At 40.1% G+C, this 19,565-nt stretch overlaps 1 protein-coding gene across 5 annotated transcripts in view; it reads right to left on the bottom strand.

The window, feature by feature from the left end:
- Positions 1-1,748: 1,748 nt before the first annotated feature.
- The window catches only part of UNC79 (unc-79 homolog, NALCN channel complex subunit), a 267,633-nt gene continuing 249,816 nt past the window's right edge, over positions 1,749-19,565 (bottom strand). For all 5 annotated transcript variants that reach the window (XM_043922505.1, XM_043922506.1, XM_043922507.1 and 2 more), the window contains 4 exons: positions 18,333-18,530; positions 16,415-16,492; positions 4,305-4,346; positions 1,749-2,667 (listed from right to left, as the gene is read on the bottom strand). In XM_043922505.1, coding sequence (XP_043778440.1) covers positions 2,467-2,667; positions 4,305-4,346; positions 16,415-16,492; positions 18,333-18,530 — 519 coding nt within the window. In that variant the 3' untranslated portion in view covers positions 1,749-2,466. The remainder of the gene's footprint in view (positions 2,668-4,304; positions 4,347-16,414; positions 16,493-18,332; positions 18,531-19,565) is intronic.

Below are 19,565 nucleotides of genomic sequence, written 5' to 3'. Positions count from 1 at the left end.
CAGCCGTAGACAATATGCAAATGGATGGTGTGGTTGTGTTTCATTAGACTTTTTACAAAAACAGGTGTGGGCTGTAGTTGTCTGACTCCTGACCTAGGTGAATGGCTTCTGCTTCTCCTTGTAAGGACCCAATCCTGCTAAACTTCCATCTGTCCTTTCTTTTCCTGGCTTTTCTCTTCCAAGTACCTGAGCCCCACTTGCTGGAGAGATTAACACAATGACATAACAAAAAAAGATAGGGATTCTGGGTAGTGAAGTGAGAAGGAGGGAGCTGTAAGCCAGAGAAACTTGCTGGTCTCTATCAGCCGGAGAAGCGGCAGGGTCCCAGCAGAGACAGTATTCGGGTCAGTCACACAATTCTGAGGGGCAAGGAAGGAGACCTCCTAAAGTGGGACCGAGTCACCAGGTTGTAACTGGTGTGAAGGAAATAGGTCTGGATAGCAGGAAGCATTAGAAGGGATCCAGTTAAGAGGGCTGAGTTAAGGAGTCATCTCCAGCCCTTGTAGGGGGGTGCGAATACAAGGGAAATCGAGGCAGTTCATTCAAGGAAATGGAGTTGGAGAAGTAGCCATGGATGACTCTGGGAGGACTGGGCCACCAAGATCCTGGCTGCCTGTGGCAGCGTGGGCTCAGGACTACTAAGGAGCTGGGTCTACAGCTGAGCCCAGATAGGAAGTCAGTTAAACCCCAGGGAAAGCAGCCAGGGCCTCCTGCTCTGGCCATTTCTGTAACCCCCTCTAGGAATCCTTGCATAAAAATTAGAAAATCACAATTTAGCCCTTGCTGAGCCCACTGGGTAGCTCAAGAAAGACCTGCTGCTTAATCAAATCCATTCAATTCACTAGACATTAATTAAATACATACTACATGCCAAACCCTAGGGATATAGACAGGACACATCCTCAAAGCCATCACAGTTTACACATGAGATAAGTACATGCACGACTTTTCATAATACAAGACATAATGTGCACAGAAGCATAACCAAGCACGACTGGGACAGAGAATTCTGACTCGAAAGGCCCTTTTCAAGAGTTCATTAGCAAAATATGAAGAATAATCATTTCTATATACTTATTCTAGGGACCTATTTGTTCCCCATAAGTTTTCATAAGAATGGAGATCTGACACTCTATCTTTCCAGAACTCCTGCAAAGTACTTAAATATTTGAGGACTTGTTTTCCCCAAGAAGCATTAAGACATCAGACTTCCCAGAAGAAAAGAGAAACTTCTTCATAACTAATGTAAATAAAAAAGTTTCAAGCCCTCAAAGTTCCTCCAAGAGAAGGGACTTCAAACACATTGGGTATTCCTCTCACCAAATGATCTTAAAGAAAGCCTTCTCCTCTTAAAATTGTACTCACTGTTAAGAGAACTTATACATTTTAAAAGTTTAGAAGAAATGGTTGTCGGGAACTAAACCCTAGCTCTATAAACTGATTTTAAAAAACCCCAGGCTCACAAAGATAATAAAAAATGCATTTAATAGCATGTCAATATACAGCTTAAATGTATATTAAGTATTCTTTTAGTCAGTGCATTACAGGGATAGAGAAGAGAAATATCATTTGTGAATGCACAGTCAAACGCTAAGTATAAGTGCTGAGAAATCTTGGTGCTCTTACACTATTAAAATTCTGTTTTATGAAATGTAGCTCCAGGTGCAGTGTTCTGTGCCAGCGTGGGGAATCGTATGGTCCAGTATGCAGTCTACAGTTTTAAATTGAATTGTATACAAATGTTAACAAAAGAATAAAATTTATTATTCACAAAACTAAAGTGGTCATCATAAAGCATACAAGAAAGTACAGCCTAGAACGAATGAGCTGAAAAACCTAGTTTTAAAAATAATCAAAACGTACTGGACAGTCCTGGAAAATGACATTAGGAAACAAAGGAAACAATTGGCACAGTTTAACCACCTAATTTCTAAGTGCACTTTGTAATGGTCCTTGCAAGCTGCCGCTTCTCCCAGGATAATGACAAAAAAGCTTCAGTCAAGTGTCACTGGCTTATGGTGACGGTTTTTTTTTCTTTTTTCTTTTTTTTATTGCATTGCCAAGAGTGGATTTTAAGAAAAAACACTACAAAGGTTTCAAAAACCCTATTTATTCTCTATCATCAAAAATAGCAACAGGGGGACTTATACAACTTTTCTGTGAGTACCCACCAGTCTATTTTTTTTTTTTCTTAAAAAAAATAGAAGTTAGTTAAAGAAAAATGATTTGGTTTTTTTAAAAAATAATGTAAGGAAACACTTAATCAGATAGCCCAAGGAGTCATCAGAAATGTGTAGCAAGAAAGCGTCATTGTGGCACTCTCCGGCCTCTGCACGTCTTTTTACTAAACTAGAAAGAGAATGTACAGTACCAATATGTTCCCCAACCTGCTTGGATCGAATTGTTTTGTTTGGAAACCCATTATTGCTAAACCAGAGTGTTGACACTGAGGGCCGTGGAGTCCGCTCAGAGAGGATAAAACTGAGAGGCTGCTTCTGAGGACTGGATCTCCACCTGCGCCATTTTGAACTGGGTGCACTGCAGCCACTTGCGAAGGGCGGCCAGGCCGGCGCTGCTCTGGGCGGAGCCCGGCAGCGTCCTGAGGCTGTGGTGGTTCACGTTGTTCTGAATGGCCTGGAGGCGGAGCTGGAGTCCCGCAGATAAGTGCTGTCAAGGAAGGGGCAAGAACAGGCAGTTTAGTTTCTTTCCTCCTGAGGTTCCCCATCCTCCCAGGGAGTGCTGGCCTGGACTCCTTCTGCAGGTGGAACTTACATGTGGCATGGGGACTGACTGGCCTGAAGAAGGCCGGCTCTCAACTGTGGCAGCGCCCAGGGCAAGGGATGTGGGCTGGTACCATGTCCTCAGAGCCCACCTCAGAGCCCACCTGGCCCAAATCCACCCAGATGATGCCTTTCCCATCTAGACTGATGCACGGCAACTCCAGCGTACAGGCTGACACTTAGACTTGACCCCAGGAGCTGTTCACTATGAGCACCTGTCGTTGAAGGCTTTGCTGCCAGGCTCCCTGGGTTCAAATCCTGGCTCCTCCTCTGTAAACAACTTAGGGAACAAAGTTTACGACCTGTGTTTGGATTTGCTCGTGGGCAAGGTAGGGCTCATAACACTCACTCATAAATGAGTTAACAGGGATCAGAACAGAACTTGGCACGCAGTAAGTGCTTGGGACATCTTAATCACGATTATAGTCTTTCTGTTCTCAAGTTCATGCACTGGAAGGAGCTAGGTTGTGAGTTTTTCTTCTTTTTCCTAGCCTTTCATCAAGTTCTGTTGGCCTCCTCTCAGCACTCTGGGCCACGTCAAATTGCCACAGATGACCACCACGCAGGGAGGAGGGCAGCGCAGAATGCCTCGGGGTGGAAGTCTAAGCAGTTTTCACAACAGAAGCTACTGTTCCAATGAGGTTTTCAGCAAAGCCATTGGGCTTACCGGTGGCCACCAACAGCAGCAATGCCACGAACCAGGGCTCAAAGCCTGTGGTTATAGCTGGCAGCTATATTTCTACCTTGGGGTCTGGGCCCCCTGAGGTCACTTCCTTTGCTTCCATGAGCATCCCATCCCAACTCTGAGAGGAGATCCAGCAAAAAGACTTCCATCTTCTCCTGTGACACTCCCAGTGCCTGTTAGACAGGACCCAGCTTTGGATGGAGTGGGTGGTTAGCGCCACCAGCTTAATGCTAGGCCCCAGTAACTACACTCCCAGCCGCGGAGTATGTCTGGCCCCACAGTGACAATGCGTCACTCATCGTGGGGCCTGGCAGTGAGAAATACATTCAGTCTTCTGCTTCCTGGCTGGCGGCCCTGTCCAAGTTACTCTTCTTTCTGATCCTGTGCTTCCTCTTATGTAAAACGGCAGAGGTGTGGGCAAGTCCCCTCTTGTTCAACTCTATCATTCACTCAATGCTATCTTTTCTTAATATAATCCTTCCCATGACAAAAAGTCAAACTTGGCAGCCAGGAAATAGCACCGGACATGCCTGGGACCAGACCCCAAGGGTATCCACTGAAGGCAGAGTCGCTGCTCACCTATATTCTATCTAGTCAGTAACGGAGCCTTGTCCAGCTCTGGGATCTTCCCCCTCTCCTTTCATCAGTGATGAGTAGTAGGATATCGGCTCTTGCTGTCACCTCAGCCACATGCTCCTTACCTGGTCCACAGGGTCTCCTGCATTATTAGTCCCCAGGGACCACAAACAGGCAGTTGAGTGGAGCATGGTGGAGCCCTATGAATGTAATGAGCCTCTTTGGAGGGAAGTGAGCTTCCAGGCCACCCAGGGGTGACTTACCTTGATATTTGACTGAATCATTGGCAACCACATAGGTATGAGCTGTATGGAGAGACACAGAAGGCCCATTATGACTGTTCTGCATTCTCCCACATAAGCTGTGCTTACTGCGAGGCAGAGCGAGCACAGAACCCCTTTAACATCACAAAAGGATGTGGGCCCTAGCTGCAGAGTTACTGCTATCAGACAACTGTCTCTCTGAGGCCAAACCCCGCTGAGCTGGTGGCATTTGGAGGTTAATAAGCGCCCCATGAGTGCCTCAACCACACACTTTAGAGTAAATGACTGATTGTCTCTTGAAAGCTACCAAGCACGGGAAATTAAATGTGTATTTATTTAATTAAAATCCTCACTTTCTTGAAATAGCATTTCCTCCATGGGATCTTCAGAACTGTGTCTACAAGTAGCATGGTGATGCTATCTGCCTGCGGTCGTTAAGAAAATATCACTGGCTTACTTCATGCCATTGTGTATTCCTGCCTCGTTTGTCAAAGGTAAGGTGACTATAGGTGCACGGGTCTGTCTCTGGGCTTTCCATCTCGTTCCACTGATCTACATTTCTGTTTTCATATACTCGTGCTCAGCTGCTAAGTCGTGTCTGACTCTTTGCAACATCGTGGACTGCGGCCTGCCAGGCTCCTCTGTCCCTGGGATTTCCTAGGCAAGAACACATACTGGAGTGGGTTGCCATTTCCTTCTCCAGGGGATCTTTCCAACCCAGGGACGGAACCGTGGGTCCTTTGCTTGGCAGGTGGATTTCTCACCACTGTGCCACCAGGGAAACCCTTTCATACACGACCATGTGTAAAATAGACAGCTGGTGTTAAGCTGCTACATAGCGCAGGAAGCTCAGCTCGATGCTCTGTGATGACGAGGGGTGGGGTGGCGGGGGGATGGAAGTAGGCTCAAGAGGGAGGGGATATATGGATACTTATAGCTGATTCACTTTATTGTGCAGTAGAAGCTAACACAGCATTGTAAAACAGTTATATTCCAAAAATATAAAACATCACTGAGAAGCAGTTAAAATGCTTTAGTGATAGACAAGCCCTGAGGTTGCCTGGCTGTGACTTGTGAAACACAGCAAGGGTGAGCTGGGGCAGGGGTTTCAACAGGGTGGGTTCTTTGGCAGGTGAGAAGTAGGCCCCTGCTCTGGCCCAGAGTGAGACTCTCAAACCCCAGGCACCTGGCATACCCTCCATGCCCCTTCACTGTCTCTGATTTGCCCTGAGGCCCTTCCTAGGAGGTCATAGGTGCCCTGCCAGAGTGCCTCCAGCAGCGGCTCTGCTCTGCTTTGGTCTCTCACCACACTTCAGCTCTTCTGAACACAAGTCAATACTGGTGGCTTCATAAATCCTGAAGTCAGGGACAGAACACAACGTTTCCCAAAGTGTGTTCCACAGAACTCTAGTTCAGTGGGAAAGGAAGGCAATGATCTAATAAATTTGGAAATACTAGTTTATTTCCGGACTGCTCAGATCTTGAAATGAGCTCAAATGGATCATATCGTTTCACTCCGTGCTTCTTCTGACCCTCCTCCAATAGAGCAGAGTAGATGTGGACTGAATTGTGTCCTCGCGTGAAACTGTTGTAGTCTTAGCCCACACAGCCTCCAACGTGATCTTATTTGGAAACGGGATCATTGAAGATGCTGTGAGTTAAGATGAGGTCATTCTGGAGTAGGGGTGAATCCTAATTCAATATGACTAGTGTTCTTTTTTTATGCATCTCTTTTTTTTTTAACTTTTTATTTTGTATCAGGCATAGCCGATTAACAATGTTGTGACAGTTTCAGGGGCTCACCCATACATAGATTCATTCTCCCCTAAACTCGCCTCCCAGCGAGGCTCCACATAACACCGAGCAGCGTTCCCTGTGCTCCACAGTAGATTCTTGTTGGTTATCCATTTAAAATAGAGCAGTGTGTACATGTCCATCCCAAACACCCTAACGATCCCTCCGTCCCACCCATTCCCTGGGCAACCATAAATTCATTCTCTAAATCTGTGAGTCTCTTTCTGTTTTGGATGTTAGTTCATTTGTATCATTTCTTTTAAGATTCCACATATAAGGAATGTCATACAATATTTCTCCTTCTCTGATCATGACTAGTATTCTTATAGAAAGGGGGAGATCCAGACAAAGACACACACACAGGGAGAATGCCACATGAAGATGAAGCAGAGATCTACAAGCCAAGGAACGACGGCTAGCGACTCCCCAGGAGCCAGGGGAGAGACTGGGACAGATGCTCCCTCACAGCCTCGGAAGCAATCAGCCCTGGCGTCACCTTGATCTCATAACTTCTTGTCTCCAGAACCATGAGACAGTATATTTCTGTTACTTGTCATCCAATCTGTAGTACCCAGCAGCCTAGCAAACTGATAAGAGGGAAGCAAAGCCCAGAGGCAGGAGAATGCCAAGAGGTGAGGAGGCAGTGGGGTTCACGAGATGCTGAAGGGTGAGGTTCTTAGGAGAGGGCCATGAAAAAGAAGTTTAGAAGAGCAAGGTGGGGCCTCTCAACATCCACCCACAGATGATCTGGGATGCCACATAAGAAGGTTTGGATCATATTTCAAATTCAATACAATTTCTGATGAGGAAAGCCTCATTCACCATGAGAAGAACTGCTCCAGCAAGCTCACTGTGGCAGCAGTCTACAGACCAGAGGAAGGACACGGAAGATGGAGCCCAGGGCCCAGTGTGAAGGCAGCCCCCATGGTCCAGGTAAGACCTGCGTGGCTTCTGGGATGGAGAAGGATGCTGTCCTCAGAGACAACCTGTGAGGGTCTGAGGACTAGTTTGCTCTTTGGATTGAGGACAAGATTAAAAGTTAGCCTGGGCCACGTGGAGAACAGCAAGGCAATGAAGAAAACAAGAGAATCAAAATGAGAGCCTGCTGGGATGGGGGATAGCATTTAAATGCCCTCTCTGTTCACTAGTCATGGCTATAGCTGCTAGTCTCATCTAATTCATCAAACCATTAAAAAATTAACTTGGCAAAGTGATAAATCATGTTTCCTCTCTGTGCTTCTGTTCCTAAGGCTGCATCTGGCTGTTTTTCTGCTTTCAACCTTCTATGAAAGCAGAAGTGTCACTCACTCAGTCGTGTCCAACTCTTCACACCACCATGGACTGTAGCCTGCCAGGCTCCTCTGTACAAGGGATTCTCCAGGCAAGAATACTGGAGTGGGTTGCCATTCCCTTCTCCAGGGATCTTCCTGATCCAGGGATTGAACCTGGGTCCCCCATATTGCAGGCAGATTATTTACCATCTGAGCCACAGGGAAGCCTTCAACCTTCTATAGATGCATACAACTTGCTAATTTGACTTCACTGATGTTTACTCCTAAATACAATATTTATATTGCAGCCATTTAAGTCTCTGTCTGTAATGTAACTACTGTGTTTAGAAATGAAGTATGGTGTGTCCCAGAAGTTATGATTGGACTTCTGATAGCTGTGATCAAACTTTCAGGAAATAACACACTCGCTTGTCTCCCCCGCCCTCAATCCTCATAATAAAATTGTGGGATTACAAAGGTTGGTGCCAGATAAGGCTGTGCTCTCTGGCATATAAGAGGACTGGCTCATGTTGACATCCTGAACAGGAATAAATAAATTAGTCTAACCGCCTCCTCCCTAATATCTGCAGGGCAAAAACAAGCCCTGAGGGCCCTAATGCCTATAGACTTTTATTGTCTTTTGACCCATTTAATATGGAAGCAAGCTTGCCTACCTCTTGATATTTGGGGAATACCTGAACTAACCTCTCTTGTTAAGAATTCTGAGAGACTAAGGATCAGGGAACACTGATTCCTCTGCTGCTAGGTGGATGTCTTTCTCAGGGTTGCCCCTGGGGCTAAGGGTCTGTATGAGGGAATCAAGGGGGACACTGATTTTAGAAGTGTCTTATTTCCCCATCGATGTAACACGTGACCACAAGATTCTAAACATACTTGCACAGGGCCTTCAGATCTGTTATTTATGAATCACCTGACTGAAAGCATCAGGTTAAAGTTCATTGTGAAGGACAGCATTATACAACCCAGCAGTCATCCTATTTCAGGAATGCTAATTGACTTTATTGAATAAGATTCATTTCAGTACCCTTTTGCTAGTGGCTCTGACAAAGCTGTCAGTTAGAATTAGATATAATTTATTCTGAGCTCTATAATGTTATAATAAAATTGGTTGGTATTTTGTTGTTGTTGTTGTTCTCCAGAAACAATATCTGGAAAACCAAAGGACGTTTTAAAAAAATAGGTTGTTTTTCACCAAAATAAAAGTAATAGTCTTCCTCTTATCTTAGTTTATGCTATGGGATACATTGAAGATTTCTAATTCTGTTGGATTATATTCATTTCATTCCACGCTTGTTCTAGTCCTCAAAATAAAATTAGTCATGTAACTTCCTCTTTCAGCCAAGGTGGAATAACCAAGACCAGATTTACACTCCTGTCTAAAGCAAAATTAAAATTCCAGGTGAGGGGTATGAAACAACAGTTTTCAGACATTAATTGTCAACAGTGCAGGATAGTGATCAGTGAGGGAGAGCAGGCAGACAAGGTGAGCCCTGCGATTATCCCAAGTCACTGCCTAGAAAGTATTTTCAGGCAGTACAGAAGGAGGAGGAACCCAGGCAGTCTGGCAGTCTTCAGGAGGTGAGGAAATGGAGCGAGGAGACCAGAAAGGCCAAGGGAGCTAAAGTTTGTAAGGCAGGCTAGCGGAAAGGAGAGAGCTGTCCAGAGAGAGAGAGAAAGACAGACAGAGAGCACACAAACTAATTCTCGAAGATCTGAGGGGTTTCCCTTGAGTCTTCAGCTGAATACTGACCAGTATACACATGTGAGAAAACTATTCAAGGCTGAAGAAAAAATAACCTAAAAAGATTAGAGGGGAAAATCCCTGGTAATCACATAGCAATAGTTTGTGTTTCCACTAGTTAGAGTGGAAATTAGATTTCCACTTGCAAATGGAAATCATTAGATTTATGTTCTTGCAAATCATTAGAACACTGAGTACTCAGAAGGATATTACCTGAACAGTGAAGAAATGGTAACCCTATACAAACTGCTGCCCCAATCCCACTGAACAAAGCTTAACATCAAGTCTCAAAGGCATAGAACTCTTTCTAAGTAATTTAACTATATCATAGAATATACTCAAGAATACTTATAGGAATTATAAAAATACTTATCGGAATAAAAAATAGCACCCCAAAAGTCAAATTCGAAATGTCAAGAATCCAATAAGAAACTACCAGGCATACTAAGGAGCAGGGAAATGGGTCCCAAAATGAGAAGAAAACTCAGGCAACTGGAAAAGACCCCCAAGTGACATAGATAACAGAACTGGCAAATAAGGACACTGAAACAGTTATTATAACTATATTCAATACAGTTGAGAAGGTAGAAGAAATACTGAGTATGTTGAATAGAGGTGTAGAAGAAAACTTTACAGACACAATAGGTGATACTTTTTCAAACTGAACAAACTCAAGCTCAAGAAACATGAAGAAAGCTACACCAAGGCATATCATCTTCAAGTTACTTAGCAACAATGGTAAAGGGAAAAAAATCTTAAAAGCAGTCTGAGAAAAAAGACATATTATATATAGAAAAAAATATAAGAATGACAAAGATTTCTTTTTAGAAATAATGGAAGTAAGAAGATAGTAGATGAATAGCATCTTTAAAATACTAGGGAAAAAACCTTTAACCTAAACTCAAGATCCAGTGAAAATATTTTCAAAAATGAAGGCAAAGTAAAGACTTTCTCAGATATAGAAAAGTTGGAGGAATTAAGCTTCAGCAGAACTACACAAGAAGTAGTAAAGAAAGTCATTTGGACGGAAGGAAAATGGAAGTTTAATTCTATAGAAAGGAATAAATAAAACTGAAAAGTGCAAATATGGCAATTATCGCAAATACAAATAAATAAAAAACAAATTTTAAATTGCTTTAAGAGGTAACTGTTTCAAACAAAAAAAAATTGTGGTTTGCTTTATAACATATGTAGGAGTAAAACGGATGACAATAACAGCACAAAGACTGAAAATGGAACTATATTGTTGTACATTCTTATTATATATATGAAGTGGTATATTATTATTTGAAAGTAGATTGGGTTGTTAAAAATGTAGACAATTAACTCTAAGTCAACCACTGAAACAACAGCAACTAAGACAGATAACTAATAAGATAACTGAAAAACACACTTAAATAACCCATGGGTCAAAGATGTCAAAAGGGAAATTAGAAATTATTTTGAACTGAATGAAGATGAGAATATATAAAAATTCAGAGGAATACAGCTAAAGCAGTACTTAGGAGGAAACTTAGAGCACTAAACACTGACAACTGGATAGAAAAAGGTACTCAAATTAGTGATCTCAGTTTCCCCTTAAGAAACTAGACCAAAAAGAAGAAATTATATCCAAAATTTAATCATTAAAAACTCAATCAGTCAAAAAGAAGGTAGAATAAGAGGGAATAAAGGACAAAGAGTATGTGGGAAATATACAAAACAAATAACAAGATATTTTAAGCCAAATACTATCACAAAACACATTAAGTAAAAATGGTTTAAAAAACCCAATTGAAAGAGATTGTCAGATTGGATTTTTAAAAAGTGCAACACCCAGCTATATGCTGCCTATAAGAAATATACTTGAACTATAAAGACACAAATAGGTTAAAGGATAGAAAAAAATACAGTCCTAACACTCATCAAAAGAAAATTGGACTGCCTCTATTATTACCAAAGATATTACCAAGTTAAAGAGAACTATTCCATAAATTCAATTCACTAAGAAGATAAAACAATCCTAAACATTTATGCACCTAATAATAGCTGTGTAATATGTGAAACAAAAACTGGTAGATTTGAAAAGATAAATTAGGGAGATATTTCAATACCCCTTTCTCAATAATTGATAGACTAAGCAGATAGAAAAAGAGCAAAGGACATGAAAAAAAATTGAATAGCACTCTCAAGAAGTTTGACCCAACTGACAAAGGAAACTGTGTCCAACAACAGCAGAAGACATATTCTTTTCTAGGGAACACAAGGCACTTACCGAGATGGACAATATCCTGGGCCATAAAACAGGCCTCAAAAAATTTAAAACGAGTCAAATTATACAAACTATGTTCTCTGATCACAACGTGATTAAACTAAAAAGCTCCAGAACAGAAAATCTCTAGAAAAGCCTTAATTATTTAAAAACTAAATTACATACTTCTAAATAAGCAATGGATCCAAAAAGAAAGCAAAAGGGAAGATAGAAAGTATTTTGAACTGAACAAAAATGAGAACACAGCTACCAAATTGTAGGATGCAGTTAAACCAGTGGTTAGATGGAAATTCATAGCAGTAATCTCTTGTCACAAAAGAATAAAAATCTCAAATCAGTGAATTCCACTACTACCTTAAGAGATAAGAAAAAGAAGAGCAAGTGAAATTTAAAGCTAATAGAGGAAAGAAAATGATAAAAACAGAAGTCCATGAAACAAAAACTATAGAGAATATCAGTGAAAACTAACCAAAAGCTGATTACTGTTGTCACTGTTTTAAATCAAAATTCACTAAAATCGATAAACCTTTATTCAGACTAACTAGAAAAAAAAAAGTAAGATCACAAATCACCATTACCAGAAATGAAAGAGGTAGCACAACAACAGATCCTACAAATATTAAAAGTATAATAAGAGAATATTCTGAGTAAGTTCATGCCAATAACATCAACTATTTTGATGAAATGGACAAATTCTTTGATAGGCACATACTGTCAAAGGTCACTCACAAATAAGCAGATAACTTAAACAGCCCTATATCTGTTAAAGAAATTGAAGTTTAACACCCTCCTGAAAAGACAGTTCCAAGCTCAGGCAATTCCACTGGTGAATACGACCAAATACTTCCGGGAAAAAAATAACACCAAACCTACACAAACTTTTCCAGAAAATAGAAAAGGAATACTTCCCAATTTGTGCTATAAGGCCATCATTACCCTGATACCAAAATCAAAATATAGTTATCACAAGGAAAGAAAATTACAGTCCAGTATCCCTCATAAACACTGATGCAAAAAATCATTTTAAAGACTTAGCAAATAGAATTCAGCAATATATAAGAGAACAATATCTCAAGACCAAATGGTTTGTCCCAGGAATATACGGTTGGTTTAACATTCAAAAACTCAATCCCTGAAACTCGCTGTTAACAGTCAAAAAAGAAAAATTTAATGACTATCTCAATAAACATAGAGAAAGCATCTGACAAAGCCTACATCTATTCCTGACAAAAGTTCTTAGCAGACTAGGAAGAGAAGAGACACTTGCTCAATCTGACAAAGGTATCTATGAAAAACTAACAGCTAACATTTATATTTAATGAATGCTTTCTTCCTAAGATTAGGAACAAGACAAGGTTTTCAACTATCATGGCTTCTATCCAACTTTTACTAGAGGATTTAGCCAGAGCAGAGGGAAAAGAAAAAGAAATTAAAACTATAAAAATTCAAAACAATGAAAGAAAACTGCTTCTATTTGCACATGACATAATTGTCTAAATAGAAAATCTGATGAAATCTGCAAGAAAACTAATAGATGAGTTTACCAGAATAGATGAGTTTAATAGGTTGCAGGATATAAGGTATAAATCAGTTATATTTATTTATAAATCAGTTATATAAATCAGTTACTATTTATAAATAGTAACAAAATAAAAATTTTAATGCAAAAAAACATATTATTTATAAGACTATAAAATTATTACACACGTGTGTGTGTGTGTGTGTGTGTGTTAGTCACTCAGTTGTGTCCGACTCTGTGACCCCACGGGTTATAGCTCACCAGGCTCTTCTCTGCATGGGATTCCCCAGGCAAGAATACTAGAATGGGTTGCCATTTCCTATTCCAGGGGATCTTCCCGATCCAGGGGATCAAACCCAGGTCTCCTGCATTGCAGGCAGATGCTTTATCATCTGTACTACTAGGGATAACACACTTAGGGATAAATTTGACAAAATACTCTGGGTCCATATATGGAAAATTATAAAATATTGCTGAGAAAAGTCAATGCAGACATAAATAGAGTGATACACTGTGTTCATGGACTGGAAGACTCAATATTGCTAATATCTCAATTCTCCTTCAAGTGATCTATACATTCAATGCAACCCACATTCCCAGTAGGCTTTGTGTAATAATTGACAAGTTGATTTTAAAATGTATCTAGAAATGCAATAGACGTAGAATAGCCAAAACAACTTTGAAATAGATGTAGAAATTCAGAGGACTAACACTACATGATTTCAAGGCACATTAGAAAGCTATGGTGACCTGGACAGTGTGGTCAAAGAAAGACTAACAGATCAATAGAGCTGAATTGAGTATCCAGAAATAGAACCATACATATAAATGGTCAATTGATTTTTGACAGAAGTGCAAATGTAATTCAATGGATAGAATTTTTAACAATCTTGAAATGACTGGATATCTTTACACATAAAAAGTACCTCAATCCAAACCACACACATACAAAATTTAACTCAAAATGGATCGTAAATACAAACTTACACCTAGAAGAAAACATATATAATACCTAGAAGAAAATACAAACAAAACTCTGTCTTTGATTAGGCAAAAGTTTTCTTCAATACACCACCAAAAGCATAATTAATAAAAGAAAAATTTGATAAATGGTACTTCATCAAAATTAGGACCTTCTGCTCTTCAAAAGTCACTGTGAAGACAATGAAACAACAAACACAGAAAAAATCACTGCAAATGACATATCTGATAAAGGACTTGTATCTGAACAATAATAAGGAAAAAAAGCCAACTTGATTTTTTTTTAATGGACAAATAATTTTAAAAGATATTTTACCATGCAGATGTACGGATAGCAAATAAGCACACAAAAAGATGTCAAGGATCATTTGCCAATAGGAAAACGCAATTTAAAACCATGATCAGACACCACTACATGGTTCTTAGAATGACTAAAATTAAAGATTAACTACATTAAGTGTTGATGAAGATGTACAGGCACTGGGATGCATACAGATGGTGTGAATGTAACAGGGTACAATCACTTTGGAAAAACAGTCTGCCAATTTCTTTAAAAGTTATACACATATCACATGGCCCAGCAATTCAACTCCTCAGTATTTATCCAACATACATGAAAGCCTATGGCTACACAAAGACTTACGTACAGGTATTCATGAGTAAGCTTTATTTTTAATAGCCTCAAACTTTTGGAAACAGCTCAGATGTCCATTAACTGATGAATGGATAAATGAAATGTGTTATATCCATATAATGGATACTACTCAGACATAAAATAAATAATCTACTGATACATGTAACATGGATTAATCACAATATAATTATTCTGCATGAAAGAAGGAGAAAGAAGTTTAACTGCTATATAAATTTATTTATATGAAGTTCTAGAATATGAAACTAAGCTATTACGACAGAAAGCAGATTAGAAGGTGCCTGGGGATGAGGAGGTGGGGATACAGGAAGTGGCGGAACAGAGATTAACAAATGTGGAAGAGAAAACTTTAGAGAGTGAGGACTACATTCATTACCTTGACCTTGGTGACGGTTTCATGGGCATCATACATGTGATATAAAGATACCAAATTGTACATTTTAAATGTGTGTACTTTTCAGTCTATAAATTATACTTTCATAAAGCTGTAAAAACTAAAACCAGGTATGATCACCCAAGTGTCAGTCATATAGTTTCTCTTATAATGTTGACATTTGCTATTGACTGTTAAGCTAGATAAGCTATATCTATTCCATTTGAACCAACTGCCTCGCAGTTTCCTGGTAACAGTCAAGTTTTCCCTAATAATGCGCTGTTTATGCATCGTGTTTGAAAAAAGAAGTTCAGTGAAGCACAGTTAGGGTCTTAGTTTCCTAGGGCTCTATAATAAATCACCACAAACTGGATGGCTTACAAGAACAGCAATTTTTAATCTCACAGTTCTGGAAACAAGAAGTCTAAAATCCAGGTGGTTGCTGGGTTCTCTAACCAGAGACCCTATAGGTGATCCTGTCCCATGTACCTTCTAGCTGCTGGTGGCCCCAGGCCTTCCTAGGCTTTGGCTATATCATCCCAAGTCATGGTCCCATTTTTCATCTCCTCTTTCCTGTGTGTCCATCTTATAAGGATACACTGATTGCATTTAGGGACTCTAGGATTCACCTAGATAATCCAGTTAATTCACAGCTCTGTGTGAGCTAACTTGACAAGTGTCCTTAATTGAAGGGAGTCAAAAAAAGAGTGAAAATAGGAAGTTAAAAGGTTCCAAGCTGAGGCACTCCATGGTGGGGGGTGAGGGTGGTGGTGATGGTGCCTGAGATAATGGAATACAGAAATGGAAGGCCAAAAAGTGGTACAAGAAGAGGAAGGACAAAGAATCAGTGAGATAGAGAGATGGAAAGGAAAAAGTAGGGAAATAAGAAGAGAAAGTGATCAAGAAACCACATTCTCCTTTGCTCTTTTATCTTTTTATCACACTAGGATGTTTCTCATGTTCCTGGATAAATAACAAATACTTGAATTACTTACTTAACAATACTTGAATTACTTGAATTATGTACAATGATTTAGAATAGTAATATTAGAAGCTAAATTAGATAGATAAATAGATAAATTTAGATAAAAATTAGATAAATTAATTTATCTTTGAGAAAAGCATCAGCTAACAAGTCAAACAATGACAGACTATTTTCCTTGGTTTTCTGAATATCTTGCAAGATGAGGCTCCACCAAACAATTTATATGACTCCACGGTCATTTCCAGATCAACATTTTTGGTAATATTTTTAATTACTTGTGCTGCATGCAATCACGGTGCAACGTATCTAACCCAGCTACAATTGGTCACAGTGGTGAAGCAAGAGGAAAAAGTACACAATAACTATTTAGTGAAGAGGTTGTTATATGATTCCTCCAGCCTCAACTTTGAATGTAAAAATTAAATCAGTTTTATTTTCCTCTTCAGAAGGTACATTCAAGATAAATCCACATTTGTTTTTAGAAGCAAGTAAAGGTCTATAAAAATCATAAGAATTTCCTACCTTGACAAAAATTGTTGAATTGCATTCTTGCAATGCCTCCATTAAACTAATCACATGGAGACACACCATTTCTACCATCTGAAACAACAAATATGAAAATCAATTCCACTCCCAGTCTGCAGCCACAGAAAAACCCATACCCTGTGCCCATGAGGACTTTTTGCACAACAACCAGACAGGACCACAAGGAATGGTATTTATTCATCTCTAAAACTTCAGCTAGAAATTGGATTTTATAAACTGCAGAGGTTTTGCAATTGCCATGCCTTGCTCATCCAACTCAGGCTGCCAACGGAATTCAGGTATTGACCTCACTAATCTGTACCATGCTGTGATTCACACCAGAGGATAAATGGCTTCTGCTTCCTTCATTTCCAACTGCAGAACTCTTGGGCGTAGGTCCTTTCCTCCATCTTGATGCTTTCGCCACAGTTTCACCACTTGGAGAGTGGAGAGGTTGTTTAATTTATTGCACCATCTGTGTTTGAGGCTTTGTTCTCCATGGAACAAGGCAGCCATATTTATGACATATTTATAGACAGTTCAGAAATACAATAGAAATGATAATCCCTCATCAGAGAACCCTATAGCTAGATTTTAAACACTCCAGGGGAGATTTTACCAGACTGGCTTAACCAAATTTTCGGACTTTAAAATTAATTCAAATTAATTTGTAACATTATTTGTACAAGATTCACCTGTAATACATCCATTTCCAGCATTTGAATATTAAAAGAGATTTAGAGGAGAGGTATTAATGGTACCAAAAAAAAACTAGTGACAATAGAAGGAAACCCTGAATCTCTAGTTTAAATTTAAGGTCTCAGTTTCATCGTCTATAAAATAGCAGAATAGAAAATTTGACCTCCACGTGCTTCTTCAGTCCCCAACCCTGCCATCTAATAAACGTAATTATTTATGTGGTGGTCAGAACTGTTTGCACACCCTAAAGTTTTCACATAAATTTCCTTTAAGCTGAATTAAAACATCTCCCTCCATACACAACTGCTTAATAATATCTGCTTCTCTAAAGAAAGTGCTTCACTGAAAGTAAAAGATATTCCCCTTTCCAATGATAAGTAAAAGATAATGTTTCTGAGACTAATTATTCAATCAATCAAAAGCCATTCCAGAATGCCTTTGTGGGCAGTGAACTGTTGGGTTTCTGGGCACATTGGAATCATCATTATGGTGTTCTTCCAGGCCCTTTGCCCTTCACAGATAAGAATTCTACTGATGAAACGCCCATAACCAAGACACTGGATGCTGCCTTCCCAGTTGAGGATCCTCCTTCAAAGCAGCAAACTGAACTAGAGGACTCCTTTGGAAATTCCTCCCATATACCCGCCAATCTTGACTCTACTGGACTAAGCCAAGCTTGTTCAATGACATGGACCCATGCTAGCCATACCTCAGTTCTTTTCCAACAAGGTAAACCATCCACATTAAAATGCAACTGGCTTTAAAGACTAAGGAGCCTAGGTCCTCAGAGGGCAACTCAAAAAGGTGAAACTCTTTTCAGATTTTTTACCCTAAGTGGAATTAACACATACAGCCAGTCTGCTCTTAATTGACTATAGTTTTCCCAAACTGCCTTAGAATCCAAAAATAATATAAAACCCCTTCCTAACTCTCTGACTTTATATAACAAGACACCTTGTAAAGGTAGAAGTTTCACATACATTTTCTTTGCCACTAGGCAGAGAAAACAAACACTGTTTTAACTGAATTTACTTGTTTGCTTTGCTTTTCATCAAAATTATTATACATGTAGAATATCCTGTTTTTCACATAGAAATTCACATCCATTTACATAGTATTACAACTGAGGTCTTTAAAAAGCATGTCATGTGAAGACTAAGAGTGCTTACACGTTTTGAGATTCTATCCAAGAGGGGAACCCCATCTGAGAACTCACCACTTTGTTATGGGCCATCAGCTGAAGGATGCTGGGGGTCACCCTACTCCAGAACTCCAGCGCTGTCAGGATTGCTGTGAAGCTGAATTCATTCTGACTTTGTACATTCGTCGCCACGGCACTTTGTTCGCAATATACGGTCCAGAGCTGAGCAAAGATAAATGCGTGGAAAAGAGAACACATATGCAGCACGGAGGTCTGAAAAGAAAGCAGACAGGGAACCGTTACATTCTAGTGGGCTGTGGTGCTCCAAGGAGCTCTCCCCGCATGACTTTGGCCTTCCAAGGGACACAGCCAAAGTATATGCAATTCGACTGATCCGAGGCTGGAGGAGCCATCTCCGAGATACAAACTCATGATTCATCACCTTCAAATTGTCTGCTCTTCACTCAGTCAGTGGGAGGGCGCTTAGAGACCAAGCATCTTTTCAGAGAGAAGGCACCTTGGTTTGCAGAATAAATCTGCCCACCTCCTTGGTGGTTGTGGTGGTTTAGTCACTCAGTTGTGTCCAACTCTCATGACCCCATGGTCCCACCAGGCTCCCGTGTCTTCTCCAGGCAAGAATACTGGACTGGGTTGCCATTTCCTTCTCCAGGGGATCTTTCTGAACCAGAGATCAAACTTATATCTCCTGCATTACAGGCAGATTCTTCACCACTGGGCCACCAAGGAAACACCACCCTGCCCCCTGCCACCCCCTTGCCCTTTAGTGAAAGTGACATTCCTATCCCTAAACTAGATTAGAAAGAACAATCATTCTACCATTTTAGGATATCTGTCCCTCGGTGAAATGGGGGTAATGGTACCCCACTCAGAGAATTTTAGCTTGGAGTAAATGAGGTGATATATAATGCCAGCACCAGCAGCAGTAGTAGAGATAGGGCTCCTAACTAGTAGCAAGTACTGACTACAATGTCCCAAACACTGTGCTAAAGAGTCAGAGTTTACCTTCATAATTCTCACACCATCTCATCTATTTTACAGCTGAAAAGCTGGAGCTCAGAGAGGTTAAGTAACTTTTTCAATGTCACAGAATTACAAAGTACCATCATTAGGAATCAAACACAGATTGGGTTGAAATATTAGGAACCGACTGCCTACTTCCTTTTGTAAACATCATTCAGGTAATTGGGATGGGTGCTCTATTTTACTGCAGAATAAAAAAAAAAATCCATTGCTGGTGAAGCTTGCCCTAGCTAGCCTAAATCCCAGCTGTTCCCAAAACCACCACGA

Source organism: Cervus elaphus, chromosome 13 (genome assembly GCF_910594005.1).
Source record: "Cervus elaphus chromosome 13, mCerEla1.1, whole genome shotgun sequence".
In the NCBI taxonomy this organism is placed as follows: Eukaryota; Metazoa; Chordata; class Mammalia; order Artiodactyla; family Cervidae; genus Cervus; species Cervus elaphus.
Note: the sequence above shows the minus strand (reverse complement) of the source record. Positions and strands in the feature narration are given on the sequence as shown.